The sequence below is a fragment of the Mastigoproctus giganteus genome, chromosome 1 (genome assembly GCF_048544385.1).
Source record: "Mastigoproctus giganteus isolate SK-2022 chromosome 1, ASM4854438v1, whole genome shotgun sequence".
Lineage (NCBI taxonomy): Eukaryota > Metazoa > Arthropoda > Arachnida > Uropygi > Thelyphonidae > Mastigoproctus > Mastigoproctus giganteus.
In genome coordinates this window covers 247,431,365-247,449,098 of record NC_143575.1, presented here as the reverse complement: position 1 = coordinate 247,449,098, position 17,734 = coordinate 247,431,365, and the positions used below count along the sequence as shown (strand labels likewise).

Below are 17,734 nucleotides of genomic sequence, written 5' to 3'. Positions count from 1 at the left end.
TCAAATGAAACGATTTCGTTAAATATGCCAAAAATGCAATCTGTAAAAGAGTGTTATAGTGATCTGTGACAGCGTTATAGTCAAATAGGGGTTATAATATAAGAACAGCATTATAGCGAACCGCGTTATAACGGGGGGCCTGCTGTATGTAGAGGAGATTTTTTCTGCCATGACTATTTTTAAGAGCTATTTCACAAGGCTGGTCCTTCTATTATACATGCCAGTTAACTTTCTATGCACTGGTTAATAATTATCTTGTCACTCTATCCAATAAAATTATGCTGCACCTTTAAAGCACCAGTACCATAAAATCAACAATAAAAAATAAAAACACTTATTAAATGAAAGACATGAAAGCAATAAATAATGTTACACACCTCCATCATTTCTAGCTTGTCTGGATATGCAAGATCTCCAGGAGCAGGAACATAGTTTAAAATATCTGTCTGAATGTATATATGAGCTCTGTATACAAGCCTTTCCTGAACATCCTGAAGCATCTGCACCATTATTTTCTCAAATGCATGAAGTTCAGTGGCTATAACATGTAAAATAAGTTTAAACAATATTTTTAGATAGATAAATAAATTCGGTTAAATAAAAACAGATATTTTTTAAAAAGATATGTAAAATAAGTTATAAAAAGTTATTTTATATAGTTATTTAAATATAAGATCAGTAAATAGTTATATATGACCATTTTAAAGTCATGTGATAACACAGAAAAATTATATTATAATTATGCAGAAGAGAAAGTTTGAGATGTCTGAGACAAAGTATCTCAAGACTGTACAAGAATAAAAAGCACTAAAACTTAATTATAATATTAGATAGCCATTTGAAAATCTGAAATTTATCCAAAATTATTAATCATTTCCATTTACTGAATATTCCCGCTTTTTTTCACTGTGAACAGTGCTGACTAATAGATACAGGATGATTTTGAACTTTCCTGCAAAATACATGGGACATAAAATGAGCTAAATAAGAAAAAAAAGTTCTGAAAAGATTCAAAACACACTCTTGCTTAATTAAAGTATCTTGAAATTTTGCTAGCAAACAGAATAGTTGATCTTATGAAGTTAACCTGCAGGCAATGTTTTGTGGAAAACTGGAATAAGTTTTCCACAAAATAAGAATAAAACTGGAGCAAGGGTGGCTGAGGCAGAGAGTTTGGAAAAATTGGATGGGCATTTTTTCACTATGAGAGTAATAGGAGTTTTTTTTTTTCTTCTTCTTTTTGGCAGATGCAAAATAAGTTTGCTTCCTAGTATCATTATGTTATTTTGATAACTTAAACAATCTTTCATTTATTTATTACACTTCTTTATTAATTTAAAAGTTATACAATTTGGAATGCTTCCATGATCATACTATACTAAATATTCAAGAGTGTAAAATATATCATGTTTTGCACTTTGGGAAATTTAGAGGTTTATGAGTGGCTACCAGCAGTCAATATTCAAGTTGAAGTAATGTGCTGCATTATATTATTTGTGCATGAAGACTTAAGTTCTGCAAATTGTAGATTCTGAAAACTGGCACTTGCAAGGAGACTTAACTGAAGTGTTTAAGGCTTTAAATGGATTGAGTAAACTAAATGCTGATGGCATCCCTATTCTTTCTTGGGTGATACACAAAGGAACACATATTGTAAAAGGATAGTTGCAGCATAGATGTATGAAGATTTGTTTTTTTTTTTTTTTTTTTTAACTGACGCTGTATAAGCTTGCTTCCTTGCATCATTTTGCCACTAATAATACTAATACCAAAATCAAATTTTGTAAGCTATTAAAGGTCTCCAACTGAAATGCTTTACATTACCATGTATGGAAAACAGTCAATGAAGCACAGCCAAGTGCTTCACTGACTCTTTGTACAAGTGGCATTAGTACAAGCTGCTGTGATGAAAGTAATAAAGATAGTGGCAAAAAATGGCTCCCTGGATGGTCTCCAGCAACCTTATAACTACTATAAAAAATGAGTTGCTGCTTAGATACTAATTTGAAGATGACGTTTTAAGGTACACACATACATTCATTAAAAATCATTTTGTGAACTCTCTGAATGTACTATGTATTTCCTTATTAATTTTTATATACAAAAATTTCACAAGAGCCTAAACTATTCATCTTCAGCCTAGATTATATAAGAAACAGGGGACAAATATTGTGAGATAAAAGATGTTTTTGGGATGATTATTTTCTCAAAATTAAAACCCACAGATATTTAAAATTCAATGTTGAAAAAGTTTTTTCAACCTTAATCCATCTATAGTATTAGAATACCACAGGTTTCAACTTTTTGTATTATCATATAAAAAAAAAAAAACCAGCAATTTTAATTAAAATGTTGGCAACATTAATAAATATCACAGAACAAAAATGCAACTTACAACTGGTTTGAAAATGTTCTTCCAACATTTCTACCTAAAAAAGGAAATAGCTATGAATCTATCAGAATTATCTCAACTAATCATAAATATATAAAAAAAATTCTCATGTATAACATAACTAATAAAAAAATAATATGATAAATTAATTATGCATAAAAAATCAATCAAACATACCTTAAGTATACTACAAAGTTCTGCTAGTGTCTCTAAGTGGCTAACATGAATAATGATAGGGCGAAGAACATCATACAGCCGTGTGCACAAGTGCTCCAGAAATTCCCTAAAGATAAATAACAAAATTTAATCTCTTTAAGATAAAAAGATAATTATTAATTTACTGCAATTTAACAGTTTCTGCCTATGTTCATTTTACAAATACACAGTGGTCCATAAGTAAAGAAACTATTTTGAATAACTGTTGATGTAAATATGTATAAGTTATTTGAAAATCAGCTTATAAACTTTTTTATTGTTTCAGAATAACATGAATATAGAAAAGTACCATGAGCTTTACAATGAAGGAAAGGATTGAAATTATAAATAGCATACAAAATATGAAAATGCAACAGAAGTTGCACACCAGTTCAAAATGTTTTTTGGGCTTAAACCACCCACAATAAAGCAAACTCTGAAGTCTGATGAAGTATAAACAGTGCACAATTTACCAAAACCTGGTAGATTTTGTTTATTGTTTGTTTGTTTGTTATTTGGTTTTTAGGAGCATTAGCAGCTAAGGCCATATTGCTCCGGGATATGCGGTGGTCATTCCCTGACCTTTCCGCATCCTCCGTATTTGGTGGTGAGGGGCTCAAATCCCGGTCTAATCAAGAAGCGTGTGCTACGCACTGCTGCTCCTTCCCACCTGGCTACGGAGGCGCCACGTAGATTTTGTACAGCTAGGTCGCAATTAATGCGAGTTTGAATAATGCAATATTTGATTTAGTGCGAATTGTATAACAATACCAGGTCGCATTTAATGTGAATCAAAATTCAGTTAATGTGAGGCTAGCACAGCTAGCCTCGTATTAGACGATAGTCTTGCATTAGACGCTCCTAGACTTGTTTATCTTCGCATGTGCATGTGCTACTGCCTGTCATAATATACGTTAGTTTTCATGATTTGTTTTAATCGTTTTAAGAAGTGCACATAACAAAATGGACAAAAGGAAGATTCCTTCAGATAAAAACACTACGAGCGCAAAAAAGAAGAGGCTCATTATTAGATTAGAGCAAAAAATTGATGTGATTGAACGATATGAACGTGGTCATAGCAACTCTAAAATAGGATGAGATGTCAGAATGCCTGAATCTACGGTATGGAATATTATAAAACACGCAGGAGAAATAAAAGAAAAATGTAAAGTTGCATCAGCCTTTTGTGGTTTGCAAACATCTACAAGGAATAGAAGTATTACTAGGCGCCTCCGTAGCCAGGTGGGAAGGAGCAGCAGTGCGTAGCACACACTTCTTGATTAGACCGGGGTTCGAGCCCGTCACCACCAAATACGAGGATGCGGAAAGGTCAAGGGAATGACCACCGCATATCCCGGAGCAATATGGCCTTAGTTGCAAATGCTCCTAAAAACCAAATAACAAGAAGTATTACTATGATACATATCTATGATAGAGGGTCTTTTTACTGTATGGATTGAGGATTGCAATCAAAAATGCATTCCTCTTAGCAGAGCAGCCATTCAAACAAAAGCTTTAAATTTGTTTAAGAGAGCAAAAGAAAAAAAATAATGAAGTAGAAGAAACGTTTAGTGCGAGTTCTGGTTAGTTTGATTGATTTAAAAATAGAGTTCAGCTGCATAATGTTAAAATTATCGGTGAGGTGGCCAGTGCAGATAAGGATGCAGCATCTAAATATCCTGATGTTTAAAAAAAAATAATCAAAGATGGTGGATACACTGATCAACAAATATTTAACATGGATGAAACCGGTTTATTCTGGAAAAGGATGCCTTCCAGAACTTACATTTCTAAGAAAGAAAAAAACTCAACCTGGATTTAAAGTGTCTAAAGATCACCTAACACTTTTATTGGGAGGCAATGCTCAAGGCGATTTTAAATTGAAACTGATGCTTGTTTATCGGTCTCCAAATCCTCACGCTATAAAAGGTTACAACTGTAGATTATTTCCAGTTATTTGACGATCAAATAAGAAAGCATGGGTGACCCAAACTGTGTTCACTGAATGGTTTTCAAGCTATTTCTGCCCAGCTGTTGAAAAATATTGCAAGGAAAGCAACATCGCATTTAAAGTTCTACCAATTTTGGATAATGCTCCAGGTCATCCAACTACACTTGGTCATTATGTGAAAATGTAAAAATAATTTTTTACATTTTCACATAATGGGACCATCAAGGGACCATCGCAACATTTAAGGCCTACTACATAAGAAAAACATTTGAACAGGCAATTGCTAAAACTACAGGAGATGATGCAATTTCTTTAACAGAGTTCTGGAAAAATTATAACATCAGACATGCAATAGAAAATATTCGGCATGCTTGGCAACATGTGTGGAGTGTGGAAGTGCATTTTGCCTCATTGTGCAAATAGTAGTGGTTTCAAAGAAACTGTTATAGAAGAAATAACAAAGAAGAAATACTGGAAGAGAACGTGATGAACTAAAAAAATGACGTTCAGGAACTGCTCAATTCACACTCGGAAGAATTGACAGATGATGATGATCTCCTACTTTCAGATCAACAAAGAGCATTTGAAGAAGCTGACAATGATGCCAAAGAACGAGATAATGTGAAAGTGAAGGAATTCACTCTCAAGGAATTCGAAGATATCTTTCGAGCTGTGGAAGTCACGAAGCAAAAAATTATGGATGCTGACCCCAACCTTGATCGAAGCATGCAAATTCGTCAAGATGTGGATAAAGCACTCTGCATCTACCAGCATATGTACGAAGATTTAAAGAAGGAGAAAACAGTTCAGTCTATGCTGCTAAAATATTTTGAAAGACAGTAAAGATGTTTTTGTCAGCGTAAGCTTACCTTTAGGAATGATATTTAGAATTTTTTTTGTTTTTATTTTGCTTTCTATAATTACAGTACTATATGATTTTGTTAATAATAAATTTAAATTATAAGTATATTCTTTTTATCCTTTACTGTAATATTTCATTAATAAACATATAAAAACTTAATGTTTAAAATTTTTCATTACTTATTTCCGTCGAGCTGGAACCAATTACCGAATTTTACACATAATTATAACTTCGAATAGTGCGAATTCGAATAATGCGACTACTTCGTGGGATTCATTAGTCGCACTAATCGTGATCTAGCTGTATTTCAAAGACACCTGCCAATTTGGAACTTGTACGAGGGATTATCATATAAGAGAGGTTAGCAACATAGGTATATTGAGGATATACTCATGTTGCAACACAAGGTCTGCATGAGGAAAGCCCAGACAGAAAACTGTAATTTGCCAAATGTTTTGTTTTTAGACATGAGTGTTACAAATCCATATGTCATTAACAATGTTTTATGGACTGATGAAGCCATATTTAAACCAAATGAATATGTTAATAGCATAACTATTTCTATTATTCTCTTAACAATCCCCATTTATTTTTTAACATGTATTTAAATGCTCCTAGCTTGACTTGACAGTCTAGGCTGGAATAATTTGGACAGGAGGTGCTTGGACCCTTTTTGCTTTGAGGGAACCAGGACAGAAGAAAGATACCTGAGATTACTAAAAGACAAAATCAATAATATAGCCAAAAATCAATTTTCAGCATTGCTTTTGTATGCAGGATGGAGCACAGCTCATTATACAAAACTGTCTGTGAATCCTTAGACGAAAAGTTCCCGGGTTGATGGACTGAACAGCAAAATTCCACTGAATTGCCATCGAGCTCCATGGATTTAATGCCCTGTGATTACTTTTTTGTGGAGATTCTTAAAGGATAATGTATTTAGTAATAAGCAAAGGTCTCTGCTGTAGTTCATTCCAGCAGTCAACGGTTAGTGAATTTGAGAACAATTCTGCAAAGACCAAAATGGTGTCTATACGAGCAGATGTAATTTTAAAAAAATAATAATTTTTTTAAAATTTATGCATACTCCTATTGTGCTAGCATTAATTAAAATATTTAAAATAGTATTGTTATTTATTTCAAATATTTTTTCCTTACTTATGGGCAACCCTGTATATTCAGTAAAATTTCTATTTAATGAGATCACCCAGCTCACTGATGGGGTGTGCAGTCAGCACGTTGGGTGAAATTGTGGGTAACACAGCACATGTGCAGGTTTAAACACAGGTCCATGTAACAGTAACATAGAAGCTAGCAAGCTGTACAGAACGTATGTTGCTTACAACTGATATAGTAGAAAGGAATTAAAAAACATCTATTTACATTTAGTAACAAAGAACGTGCTAATGTGAACTTTGTCTATGGGCTTTGTAACAGAAATGCCTCTGCTGCTGTTGAGGAATATCAAAGACAATTTCCAAGACAAAGAATAACTGTTCACCACATATTTTCTACCGTCAATGTGCATTATTTCCAGCCAAACACACTGTGAGACAACACATAGATAAAAAGGAGGGCATTACTGAAATGGTGCAATTTAGTTCAACAATCAGTGCCTGATGGATTACCAGTTTCCTCAACATTCTGCACATAGCAGTGTGACAAACATTACCATCAACAGGCAAATTCGGTACTCGACATACCATCAACAACAAATCTGGTATCCAAACATGGAGGGGATAAGCATTTTGAACACTGCCACTGGTTAGTTGCATACCTCCATCTTTGTTGATACGTCTTATTCACTGACAAGGCTCAGTTTACCCTTGATGGAATAAATAATACAAGAAAGAAACTCACATGTATGGTTGGATTCGAATCCCACAGAATGGTGAAAGTAAACCAAGTGAATTCACATCCAGTGAAGTGAATTTCTGTCATTAATTTTCTGCTAATGTGCAGTATGGCAAATTTTCAATTTGTAGAGTAATCAATTGCTTAGAGAAAAGTAATTGTAGAAGCAAAAAAAAAAAAAAAAAAAAAAAAAGAATCTGTAATATGCTGATACCAGGAAAGATCAGGAGGATATTATAAGTTTCATTAACCTCTAGAATTGGTATTGCCATTTAAAAACAAAAGGCAAAATTCTTGCAAAAAAAAAAAAAAAGTATGAATCAAATATGTAAAAAAACTTGTCCTTTTAAGTGTTTTTTGTAGCCTGCTGAGCTTGAACTGCATAGGAAAATACTATGATTTTAAACCTCACAGCAGAATGAATTCCACCATTTTGACAAGTTGCTTTGGTATTACACTATTTTCAAATGAACGGTATCAGTATTACTAGTGACAAATAATGCAAGGAAGCATTGGGGGGGGATTGCATCATCTGCTGTCCATCTCCCCCTCTAATAATTTGTCTAATCCTTCGTTACATTTATTCAAGCTATCCACTTCCACATCAGATGGAAGTTCGGTCCAACAATCAATTACTCTCTCTCAAGTAAATTTTCCCATATCTATACTGCAACCAACCTTTTTCAATTTAAATTTATGTCCCCTTATGTGTGTCATCCAAGAAAGAGTAAGGATGCCACCAGCATGTAGTTTACTCAGCCCATTTAAAGGTTCAAACATTTCAATCTGATCTCCTCACAAGTACCAAATTTTCAGAAGTTGCAATTTTAAAGAAATTAAGTCTTTCTTGGCAAGAGTACCCTTTCATTGATCTCCATGCTCTTCTCTGCATCTGTTCCATAATATATATATCATTCCTAAAATAAGACTTCCAGATCTGTATGCAATACTTAAAATTAGGCCAAACCATTGCTTTATATAATCAGATAATCACCTCCTTGTTTCTGCTGGCAAAATTCCTTGTATGTGATTGACAGAAACTCAGAACTGTCCTAGCAGCCTGTCTGTACTGCTCATGAAACCTGATATCAGCCTATACAATTACCCCCCCCAGTCTCTTTCATTCCCCACTACCCTGAGTGTGATTACCATCCAACTGGCATATTATTCTGAGATTACTGCTACCCACATGAAATACCTTGCATTTATTGATGCTAAACCTCAACAGTCACTTTTCAGCCCATCTAGGTCTTGTTGTAGTAGCATAACCTGATCCCTGTCATTAACCACCCTGCCAAACTCTGTATCATCAACAAACTTAGACATTAAACTTGACATACCTTTGTCAATATCATTAATAAATGTAATAAAATATTTAAAACGATATGGGAAATAGCAACCCCAAAATATCTTATACACTTTGTGGGGTTTGGTTTGGTTTTGATGGCACATGGTACTTGAAACAAGTTGCTGCATGTGTAGTTGAAGCTGACAGTTATAAGAAACTCAAAGGCTAACTGGATAGTTAGCAAGTGAGGAGAGAAGCATATAATTTGTATTTATTTTCTTATCTACTTTTTAGTTTTTTTTGGCTGGTGCAGCAAAAGCCTGTGGCTTCCTTGCACTATATAGCTAATACTAATACTAACAAGAGAATTCTTTGCTACTTTTCTTTCTATTGTTAGCGAGACTTCTCATAATCTGCCTAATCCTATCTAATGTTCTTAGTGACTTGACTGCAGACTACAATGTACTTAGTGTACATTTCTTTGACTTGGTGCATTATGGCCTAATGCTGTTGATGCACCATAAAAAATCAAACCACCAACCAATTATAAGTTTCTCTGTTCCTTGATAATTTATAATCATCCCATGCATTTTTTTTAGTCTGCAACCAGCCTCATCAGTTCATCTGACATAGTTCAGCCTAAACTTTGGACAATATCTCTTAGTTGGTAGAAAAAGCCTAACAGCTTCTCAATAACTTCACTGAATGTTTCCCACAGCATTGCTGAGAGGTTATTCTGCCATTTGTTTAAAAGACAAAACAACAGCTATGGCATTAAGTTTGATGACTTACTGGTCTTTCATCAAATAGCAGGTGGTCTCTAATGAAATTTCTCAAAAAACACAATTCAAAATAAGTTCTTCAATATGACCTGTCATGCTATATTTTAAACAAATGACAGAACAATCTATTGGTAATGCCTCATGTTTGTAAGTAGTGCTGCAGAGTTTATGCTGAAAACTGAAAAAAACATACAAATGCAAGATGGCACTTTTATTTTATATATAATATAAACTAAGTTAAACAGCTTTCATAATTATTGAAACTTGACTATTTTTATTACATTAAAAGTCATCAAAAGTATAGGGGAGTACATTAAAGCGTCATTTAATATGAAGTAAATTCAAAAAGAAAGTAAACTAAGTTTGAAAAATGATATCATTACTAATAATATCTCATATTTAGTAATGATGAAATCTTTCACAATCAGTTGTCTACTTAGTCTTGCACTTCAAATAAGTAACATTTCCCAAAGGGTGAAAGCTACTGTTACTTACTCTCAGCTGAGTGCCACTACAGAGACTACACTGTTTCAGGGATAGCTGTCCCTTTATTTGTGGATGGGAAGAAATCAAGAGATGAAAACCCAATTGTGGCTTTATTTTACTACTTGGTGGTGAAATATATACTTGGTTTCATAACTAGCCTAACATTTATATAAATTTCTGCAATCAGAAGCCTTAAAGCCATAAATGCATTATGATTAAAAGTCATCTTGAATAAAAAAAAAAAAATAGAATACTTAAATTACAAATAATTCTTATAACCTTAAGCTATATTAATTCAGAATATAAATTTTGTACCAATAAACATCAAGGTATTTATAAATACTAACTCCAATTGCTCAGCTGGCTGAGAAAAGAACTGATAAAACAACTGACTTTCATCTTCACAGACATGCACTAAAAATGCACAACCACTCCTCACAAGAGCACAATGATCCCTTTGATGATTAACAGCCAAATTATTTATGGCTGCTGAAACACTGGGTCCAAGAAGAAGTCTTCTCTGTGCAAAGTAGCAATAATGGCAGTCTATAAGCAATTGCTGATAACTACAAAATAGGAAATAAAATTTAGTATTTCATCATAAATTCTTATTGAAAAGTAATTAGCAAATAATGTTACTGCTTCAGACATAACATAAATAGTGGGTTAAGTTGGACTGAACTTGCACTAAAACTAACTGAGCCATGCATCTGAAAATGTCTGTTAAACAATAAGGTTTACATTTGTCTGTTTGTTAGATGAATATATCCATAAAAAAAATGCTACAATTTCTAGTTTATACTATGACTTTGTCATGGTAGAACAAAGCAGTCAAGACACTTTCAAGCAGGAATGTCACCCAGGTCAACAAGATCCCTAGTGGGATGTGTTTGTTCCAGTTAATCAACTTTTAGCTAAAGGCAAATTTTTGCACATTTGTTCTATAATTATGTTTAACGAAGTTGTTGGCTTTGTTAAAGATAATTGTAACACCTTTTAAATGTGGTAGGTATGCTGTTGAGATAATGGGGGAAACAGTTCCAAAAATACCCACCAACTGAAGTAGTGGTGCTTAATTTTACGATCATCTATTGCACCTCAACATCTCTGAAAGAGAAATTATCGGAAAATTTGAAAGTCAAATTCACTATAGGTATGAAACTAAAAAATGAATCATACAATAGTTCCAAAATTCACTTCAAGGGGATTTAATAGTGCTTGTGAGATGACAGGAATACGGCACTATAAGAATTGTTCCATGTGGTATCTACTGTAGTTCACAATATGCTCCAAGTGGGAGAACAGTTTTAAATCGAGGCATTTAGGCACCATTTAAAATTGTGTATGACACTGCACAATAAGGCAAGCCAAGAATCTGTTGAAGATGACCAATGTTCAGGTTAATTTTCAACTTCAAGAAGTGCATGAAAAAAATAAATTTTTTTTTTTTTTTTTTAATCAGCAGTTAACCATATGAGAAATAGCTAATGAACTGGGAATCTCCTTTGGATCATGCTAAGCAGTTTTGACCGAAAGTATTTTGGCATATATCAATATGTTCATTATAAATTTGTTCATAATGGTCAAGTGGTAAACCAGACCCATTATGGAGAGATTCAGATTCAATTGAGGAGGGGAAAAAAGTTAGAAAATACCACCAGCTGTTTGAAAATGGTGGATGGCTTCTTCATCCTGTCAACAGCCCTGTGCTCATAAAGACATTTCTGTAGCATTCCACACTTAATACTGACTGACATTGTCCTATGTGATTTTTTTTCTTCACAAACTTCGAAGCAAAACAGAAAGGACAAAGATTGTATGACATTCCAACCATCCAACAGAATGCGAAAGCTCAACTTGGACATACAGTTGAAGACTTCCAGTAATGTCTCCAGATGTGGATTATAGGCTACCTGCATATCATCAGAAGAAACTACTTTGAAGGGGACCACTTACAAAAAATGTTATGTACCCTAATTGTTTTAGAAAAATAAATTCTTAGAACTTTCTGATTGGACCTCATATGTAAAGGAACACTACCTTGCATGAAAGCAGTCATTTGTAGCTATCGATGCTCTTGTACAGATGTAATATGAAAGGCCATTAAAAGCAATAGATAACAGTTCCCATTTACATACTGTGTTACTGAACAGTTAGAAAAATCCTTCAAAAAAAAAGTAAGGGCCAGTAAAGCAGTTAGCCACGAATCCATGGTATTCAGTAACTTTAGGTGTGTGTGTGTGTGTGCAGTGGGATTTCCTGAATTATGCTGTCTTTTGTTAAAATCTAACAGTTATGAGTAATAACTGTAACCATTCTGTTCAAGTGGATATTAGTTTCATCTGACCATAAGAGATTCCATAGCACCCACCTTGAAATTCCATTCATGCAAGAAATGTGCATATAGCTACTGCACCATTTATTAGAAGTTGTTGTCATCTTCCATAGATAATACAGTACGCTTTTCTGCACAGCTTTATATACCACATATGGGAGTTGCCCAAATGTCATGCAATCCATGCATATTGCTACTTTGTGTATTGATCAACACTTCTCCTTCAACTGTTAAAGAAATAATCTCTACTTTTCATTCTTGGATAGGGTTTTGCCTTTGTCCATGTTTAATCTTAGTATAAACTCATTTTTCATAATTTTTCTCAGTCTATCTGAAGTTGTTGGACCTTGCTTCAATCAGTTAATTTGCTGAAACTTTTAACTGCTGGTACGTTGCTCTAGTAAAATACTTTGAAAAGCAGTGCAATGGTCCTTCTTCACCCTATGCACATTACACTCCCCATTCAAGAATTTGATTCAGCCATTTTATGGTATTTCACTTTCAGGCACAATACGGCAATCCAATTCAGTAACAGTTTCTTTTATATCTAGTGTAGACTTTTCATTTTCATATGAAGAACAAATGTGTGCTCATTTTCATAGTGGCACCACTTCTTCACCTGATGAACTTTTAGAACTTTTTTTTTGTATATCTCTCTTTTTTGCATATACACTGGTGTTCAAAGAAAGTGCATCACCTAGGAATTTCACATTTCTAACTCTTTTTTGCCGTGGTATGTTACATTAATGACTAGCATCACAAATAGAAATATAAACAAAAGATATTTATTAATAGTTAAGGCAGAGCTAAGTAATATTTGACAGGTGCTCTCTATTCCAAAATGAGCATTTGCAACCTTTATACAACAGTTTTGATAAACACGGACAATTATTGCTGAAATGTTATCAGAAGCCCTCAATTTGCTGCTGTTTATCATTTAAAATGGAAAACAAAATGAAAAGTTCACCAGGTTGCAAAATAATATTTAGTCAAGCCGCCTCTGGCCCTGATGACAGCAACACACCGTCGAGGCATTGACAAGATCAATTTCTGAAGATAATCAACTGATAGTTCGTGGTTCCAAACATGGCTTCCTGAAGTTCCCAAAGGGTCTTCGGTTTCTTTCTGGCAACTGCAGATTCCACACGATGCCAACAGTTCTCTATAGGATTCAGGTCCGGGCTGTTTCCTGGCCAGCTAACAGTTGTAATGGACCGTTTTTCCAACCATTTTTTCACCTGTAACAAATGTAAACACATTACTGTTGAAATTCTAATGCAGAAATGAAGCTAAAGTAACTACAGAAGTGCCTACTTACACTTTTCACCTGATGACAAGGAGCAGAGTTGTCCTGAAAGATACAGTTACTTGGCAGGTTGAAATGGTCTCTAATGGTTGGCAGCAATTTGCCTTCAAATATAGCCAGGTATCCATTAGCATTTATGGAACCTTTTATAAACTGCAGGTGACCTACTCCGCAATACGAAATGCACTCCCAAATCATTTGGATGGTAGGGAATTTCACTGTAGACACCATATAGTCTAGATGGTATTCTTCACCACGTCTACAGCAAATCGTTTGTCTCCCATCAGAGCCATGCAGGTTGAATTTCTTTTCATCCGAGAAAATAACTGGACTTCCACTGCTCGGGGATTCCTTTTGACATGCTCCTTACACCAAATTAATCAGGCCTTTTTCATTTTTTGTGTGAGGAGGGGCTTCTGACTGTTATGCACTTACTACCACTCCTGTATGTTCTTCCTATTCTCTTTTCAGCTCAGACGAAGAAGCTTTAAGATTTTTAAGGCATAAGTGCTTCAAAACACAGTCCTCCTGTTTTGGTATAGAGTCCCTTTGTTTGCATCCAGTTCCTTTTTTCCTATCAGCAGAACCAGTATTCTTGAGTTTGGAAAGAAATCTACTCACTGTCGACTGATTACAAGACACTCTATAAGCAATATGATGGGAAGAACATCCTTCCTCACATAAAGCAACAATAGCACTCTTTCTTCAAGGCATTAACTGCATGTAACTTGCCATCTTGACACAAGCAAGGAATGACTGCAACTCTTGCAGAGCGTGCTTATATAGCTGAAAGTAACAGCTATGCAATATTATGTCATCACCTATGCGTGTTAATCTTATCTGATGCAATCTGTAAGAAATATTACCACATACTTACATTATTCGGATGACAATTACAGTTTTAAGGGGTGATGCTCTTTCTTTGAACACCAATATATCTTTTTTTTTTTTTTTAATATCTCTCTTCTTTTTTTTTTCCATATTTCTCTTCCTCATCATCTTGATAGCATACTAATTAAATTTACAAGCCATCTGATAAATAATATTTCCTGTTGATGCAACTGAACTTTAATTTATATTTATATTAAAATTAATGATAATATGTGAGGTTTAATCAAAACGTTCAGGGACTGAACCAATATTTTGGAAATGAAGTATACCGGCAGGCTTTACAGGCATTGCTAAATAGTTCCTATGTTGCATTCTGAATGATTTCCTCAGTCATTAAAAATCTATGACCTTTCAGTGAGCTTTAAACTTGGGAAACAAAAAATGATCGAAGCTAAATCTGGTGTGTATGATGGGTGGGGAGGGAGACCACAGTGATAGAATGATTTTGGAAGAAATTCTTAAATGGAAAATACTGAGTGTGCTAGTACCAATGCAGGTGTCAATTATCTGGGCTGTTTAACCTGAACAGCATTATGCACTCACCATATGCTTGTTTTGTAGTACTCTTGGCTCACAAGAGTTACAATAAAACTTTCTGTGTAGGACAAATTCATAATGAACAATTTCCCCATAAGGCCAAAAATATGCTAAGCACTATCTTTCACAGTGAAATTGTCTTGCTTTTTTTTTTTTTTTTTTTTTTGAACTTTTGCAGAAAATAGAGTCTTCTACTAAGAAGACTAACCTTTTGTTTCTGGATCATAGCCATATATGCACAATTCATCACCAGTAATGATGGAAGAAACTAAGCGTGGATCAGCAGTAACATGTTGACAAAGATCCTGACATGCAAAAACTTGCCACTCTCTATGATCATTAGTGAGGATATGAGGCACGAACTTGGCTGAAATACATCACATTCTCAAACCTTGTGCGGAAAGACTGATATGTCACATGAGATATATCAATTTCACTAGCAACTGAAACCTGAGTTGGTGGAAATTGGTGGAAACCCGAGGTTTCCAAATAACTATTTGCTAGCGTTATTTCCAAATAACGCTAGCAATTGGCATCATGCAAGCACTCATTGTTACCAACACTCAGCGTAATCTGTTGATCAATAATCTGATACAAGATTATTGATGAATGATCGATAACCAAATGATAATTAACTGATCATACAATAAACTATATATTACATAATAAACTGATGATAAATGCATATTACACAATAAATAGATGTAATTATAATCTTGTGTCAGATTATTGATCGCAGATCAATAACATGACACAAAACCATCAGTTTTTGCATAATATGTATTTTACTTTGGCTTTGCAGTTTTCATTTGATCTTTGGATGTACAAATACAAAAGCATCAAACATTTCATATTGTAAAGCAAATTATTATTAGTCGCCACAGTCAGTTGTACACTACAAATATGCAGCAGATCCCCACAAAAAAAAAAAAAAAAAAAATTGCAATAAATACCATAACTCACATGGATCTGACAACCCAGGGATGACAGTTCCACAATATTCTCCCAAAACAATATAGGTAATCAAACGCTGTACAAATTTGGAGCTAAGTTTCAAGTTACAGAAGTTGAGGCAGAATGAAAAGTAATCCACAAAGGAGGATCAAAGGGAGACACAGGGAAATTAATGGAGGCAATTTTAAAGAAATTAAGTCTTTCTTGATAAGAGTACCCTTTCATTGATCTCCATGCTCTTCTCTGCATCTGTTCCATAATATCTACATCTTTCCTAAAATAAGACTTCCAGATCTGTATGCAATACTTAAGATTAGGCCGAACCATTGCTTTATACAATAGGATAATAACCTCCTCATTTCTGCTGGCAAAATTCCTTGTATGTGATTGACAGAAACTCAGAACTGCCCTAATAGCTTGTCTGTACTGCTCATAAAACCTGATATCAGCCTGTACAATTACTCTCTGGTTAAAGAAGCATTGCAGGATCATCTAGACAAGACTTCAGTTACAGCTCGGACACAGCATGGGTTTGTTAAGGGGAAGTTTTGTCCGACCAATTTGATTGGATACTATGATGTAGTCACAAAGGAACTGGATGCAAAGAATAACTTTGATATCATATATTTGGATCTTAGAAAGGCCTTTGATACTGTTGCACATGGAAGACTGCTGCACAAATTGGAGCAGTGTGGCATTGGAGGCAAATTGCTGCTATAGATAAATGAATGGTTGAGTGGTAGAAGACAGAGAGTGGTAATCAATGGACACTGCTCTTCGTGGAGTCCCTCAGGGTTCAGAGTTGGGTCCATTGTTGTTTTCTGTATTTATAAATGATATTGATGATGGTATATCAGGCTTAATGTCCAAGTTTGCAGACTATACGAAGGTTGGCAGGGTTGTTAATGACACTAATGATAGTACGCTGCTGCAACAGGATCTAGAAAAGTTGAGCAGATGGGCTGAGGTGGCAAATGAAATTTAACATGACAAAGATAAAGTACCACATATGGGAAGCAGTAACCCCAGAGTAACGTATCAACTCTGTGGTACTACACTGACAGTGGTAGAGAATGAAAAGGACCTGGGAGTAATTGTGCAGGCAGATATGAAGTTTTCTGAGCAGTGCAGACGGTCTGCAAGAGAAGCTCATGGTGTCTTGTCAATGATATACAGGAATATTTCTAGCATGGATAAGGAGGTGATTATCCCCTTGTATAAGGCAATGGTCAGGCCACACCTTGAGTACTGTATACAGGTCTGGAGGCCTCATTTTAAGAAGTATGTAGAGCTGTTGGAACAAGTACAGAGAAGGGCAACAAGATTAGTGAATGGAACAAAGGGTTACTCTTATGAAGAAAGGTTTAAGTTTTGCAAATTACTGGAGACCATGCACCTGTGATCTGATTGAGGTGTATAAAGCCTTGAATGGTTTGAGCATGCTCAATGTTGATGGGATTCTTCCTCTTGCTCAGAATAATTGCCTGAGAAGGCATACATTCAAATTGAGGAAAGACGGTTGTAGGATAGATGTGTGGAAGTTTGCCTTTAGCCAGTGGGTGGTTGATTGCTGGAACAAACTTCCATCTGTCATTGTAGAAGTTGATAGCTTAAATAGATTCAAGGCAGAACTTGTCAAACATTTGGAGCAAGTGGATGGGTGAAATAAGGGTTTTTTTTGGTTTTTTTTTTGGCTGATGCTATATAAGCTTGCTTTCTTGTATCATGTGCCTTTTCCAATGCTAATGCCTCATAACCTTTGAAGGAATGCAGAAAATCGAAAAGAAAAAACAAACTTGCAGATAGAGTTGTCTTTAATCTGGTGTATCAGTTTTATACATATTGCCAAGTGGTTAGTTTTTTTTGGATGAGAGGTGAACCATTTATTCATATCTGTTTTA

General features: G+C 34.7%; 1 protein-coding gene across 3 annotated transcripts in view; it reads right to left on the bottom strand.

Annotated features, from left to right (window-relative positions):
* Cog3 (conserved oligomeric Golgi complex subunit 3) overlaps nt 1–17,734 on the bottom strand; it is a 92,385-nt gene that overhangs the window by 42,843 nt on the left and 31,808 nt on the right. For all 3 annotated transcript variants that reach the window (XM_090376765.1, XM_090376782.1, XM_090376773.1), the window contains exons 8-11: nt 10,158–10,376; nt 2,570–2,675; nt 2,396–2,429; nt 378–538 (exon numbers count right to left, since the gene is read on the bottom strand). In XM_090376765.1, the coding sequence (XP_090232891.1) occupies nt 378–538; nt 2,396–2,429; nt 2,570–2,675; nt 10,158–10,376 (520 nt within the window). The remainder of the gene's footprint in view (nt 1–377; nt 539–2,395; nt 2,430–2,569; nt 2,676–10,157; nt 10,377–17,734) is intronic.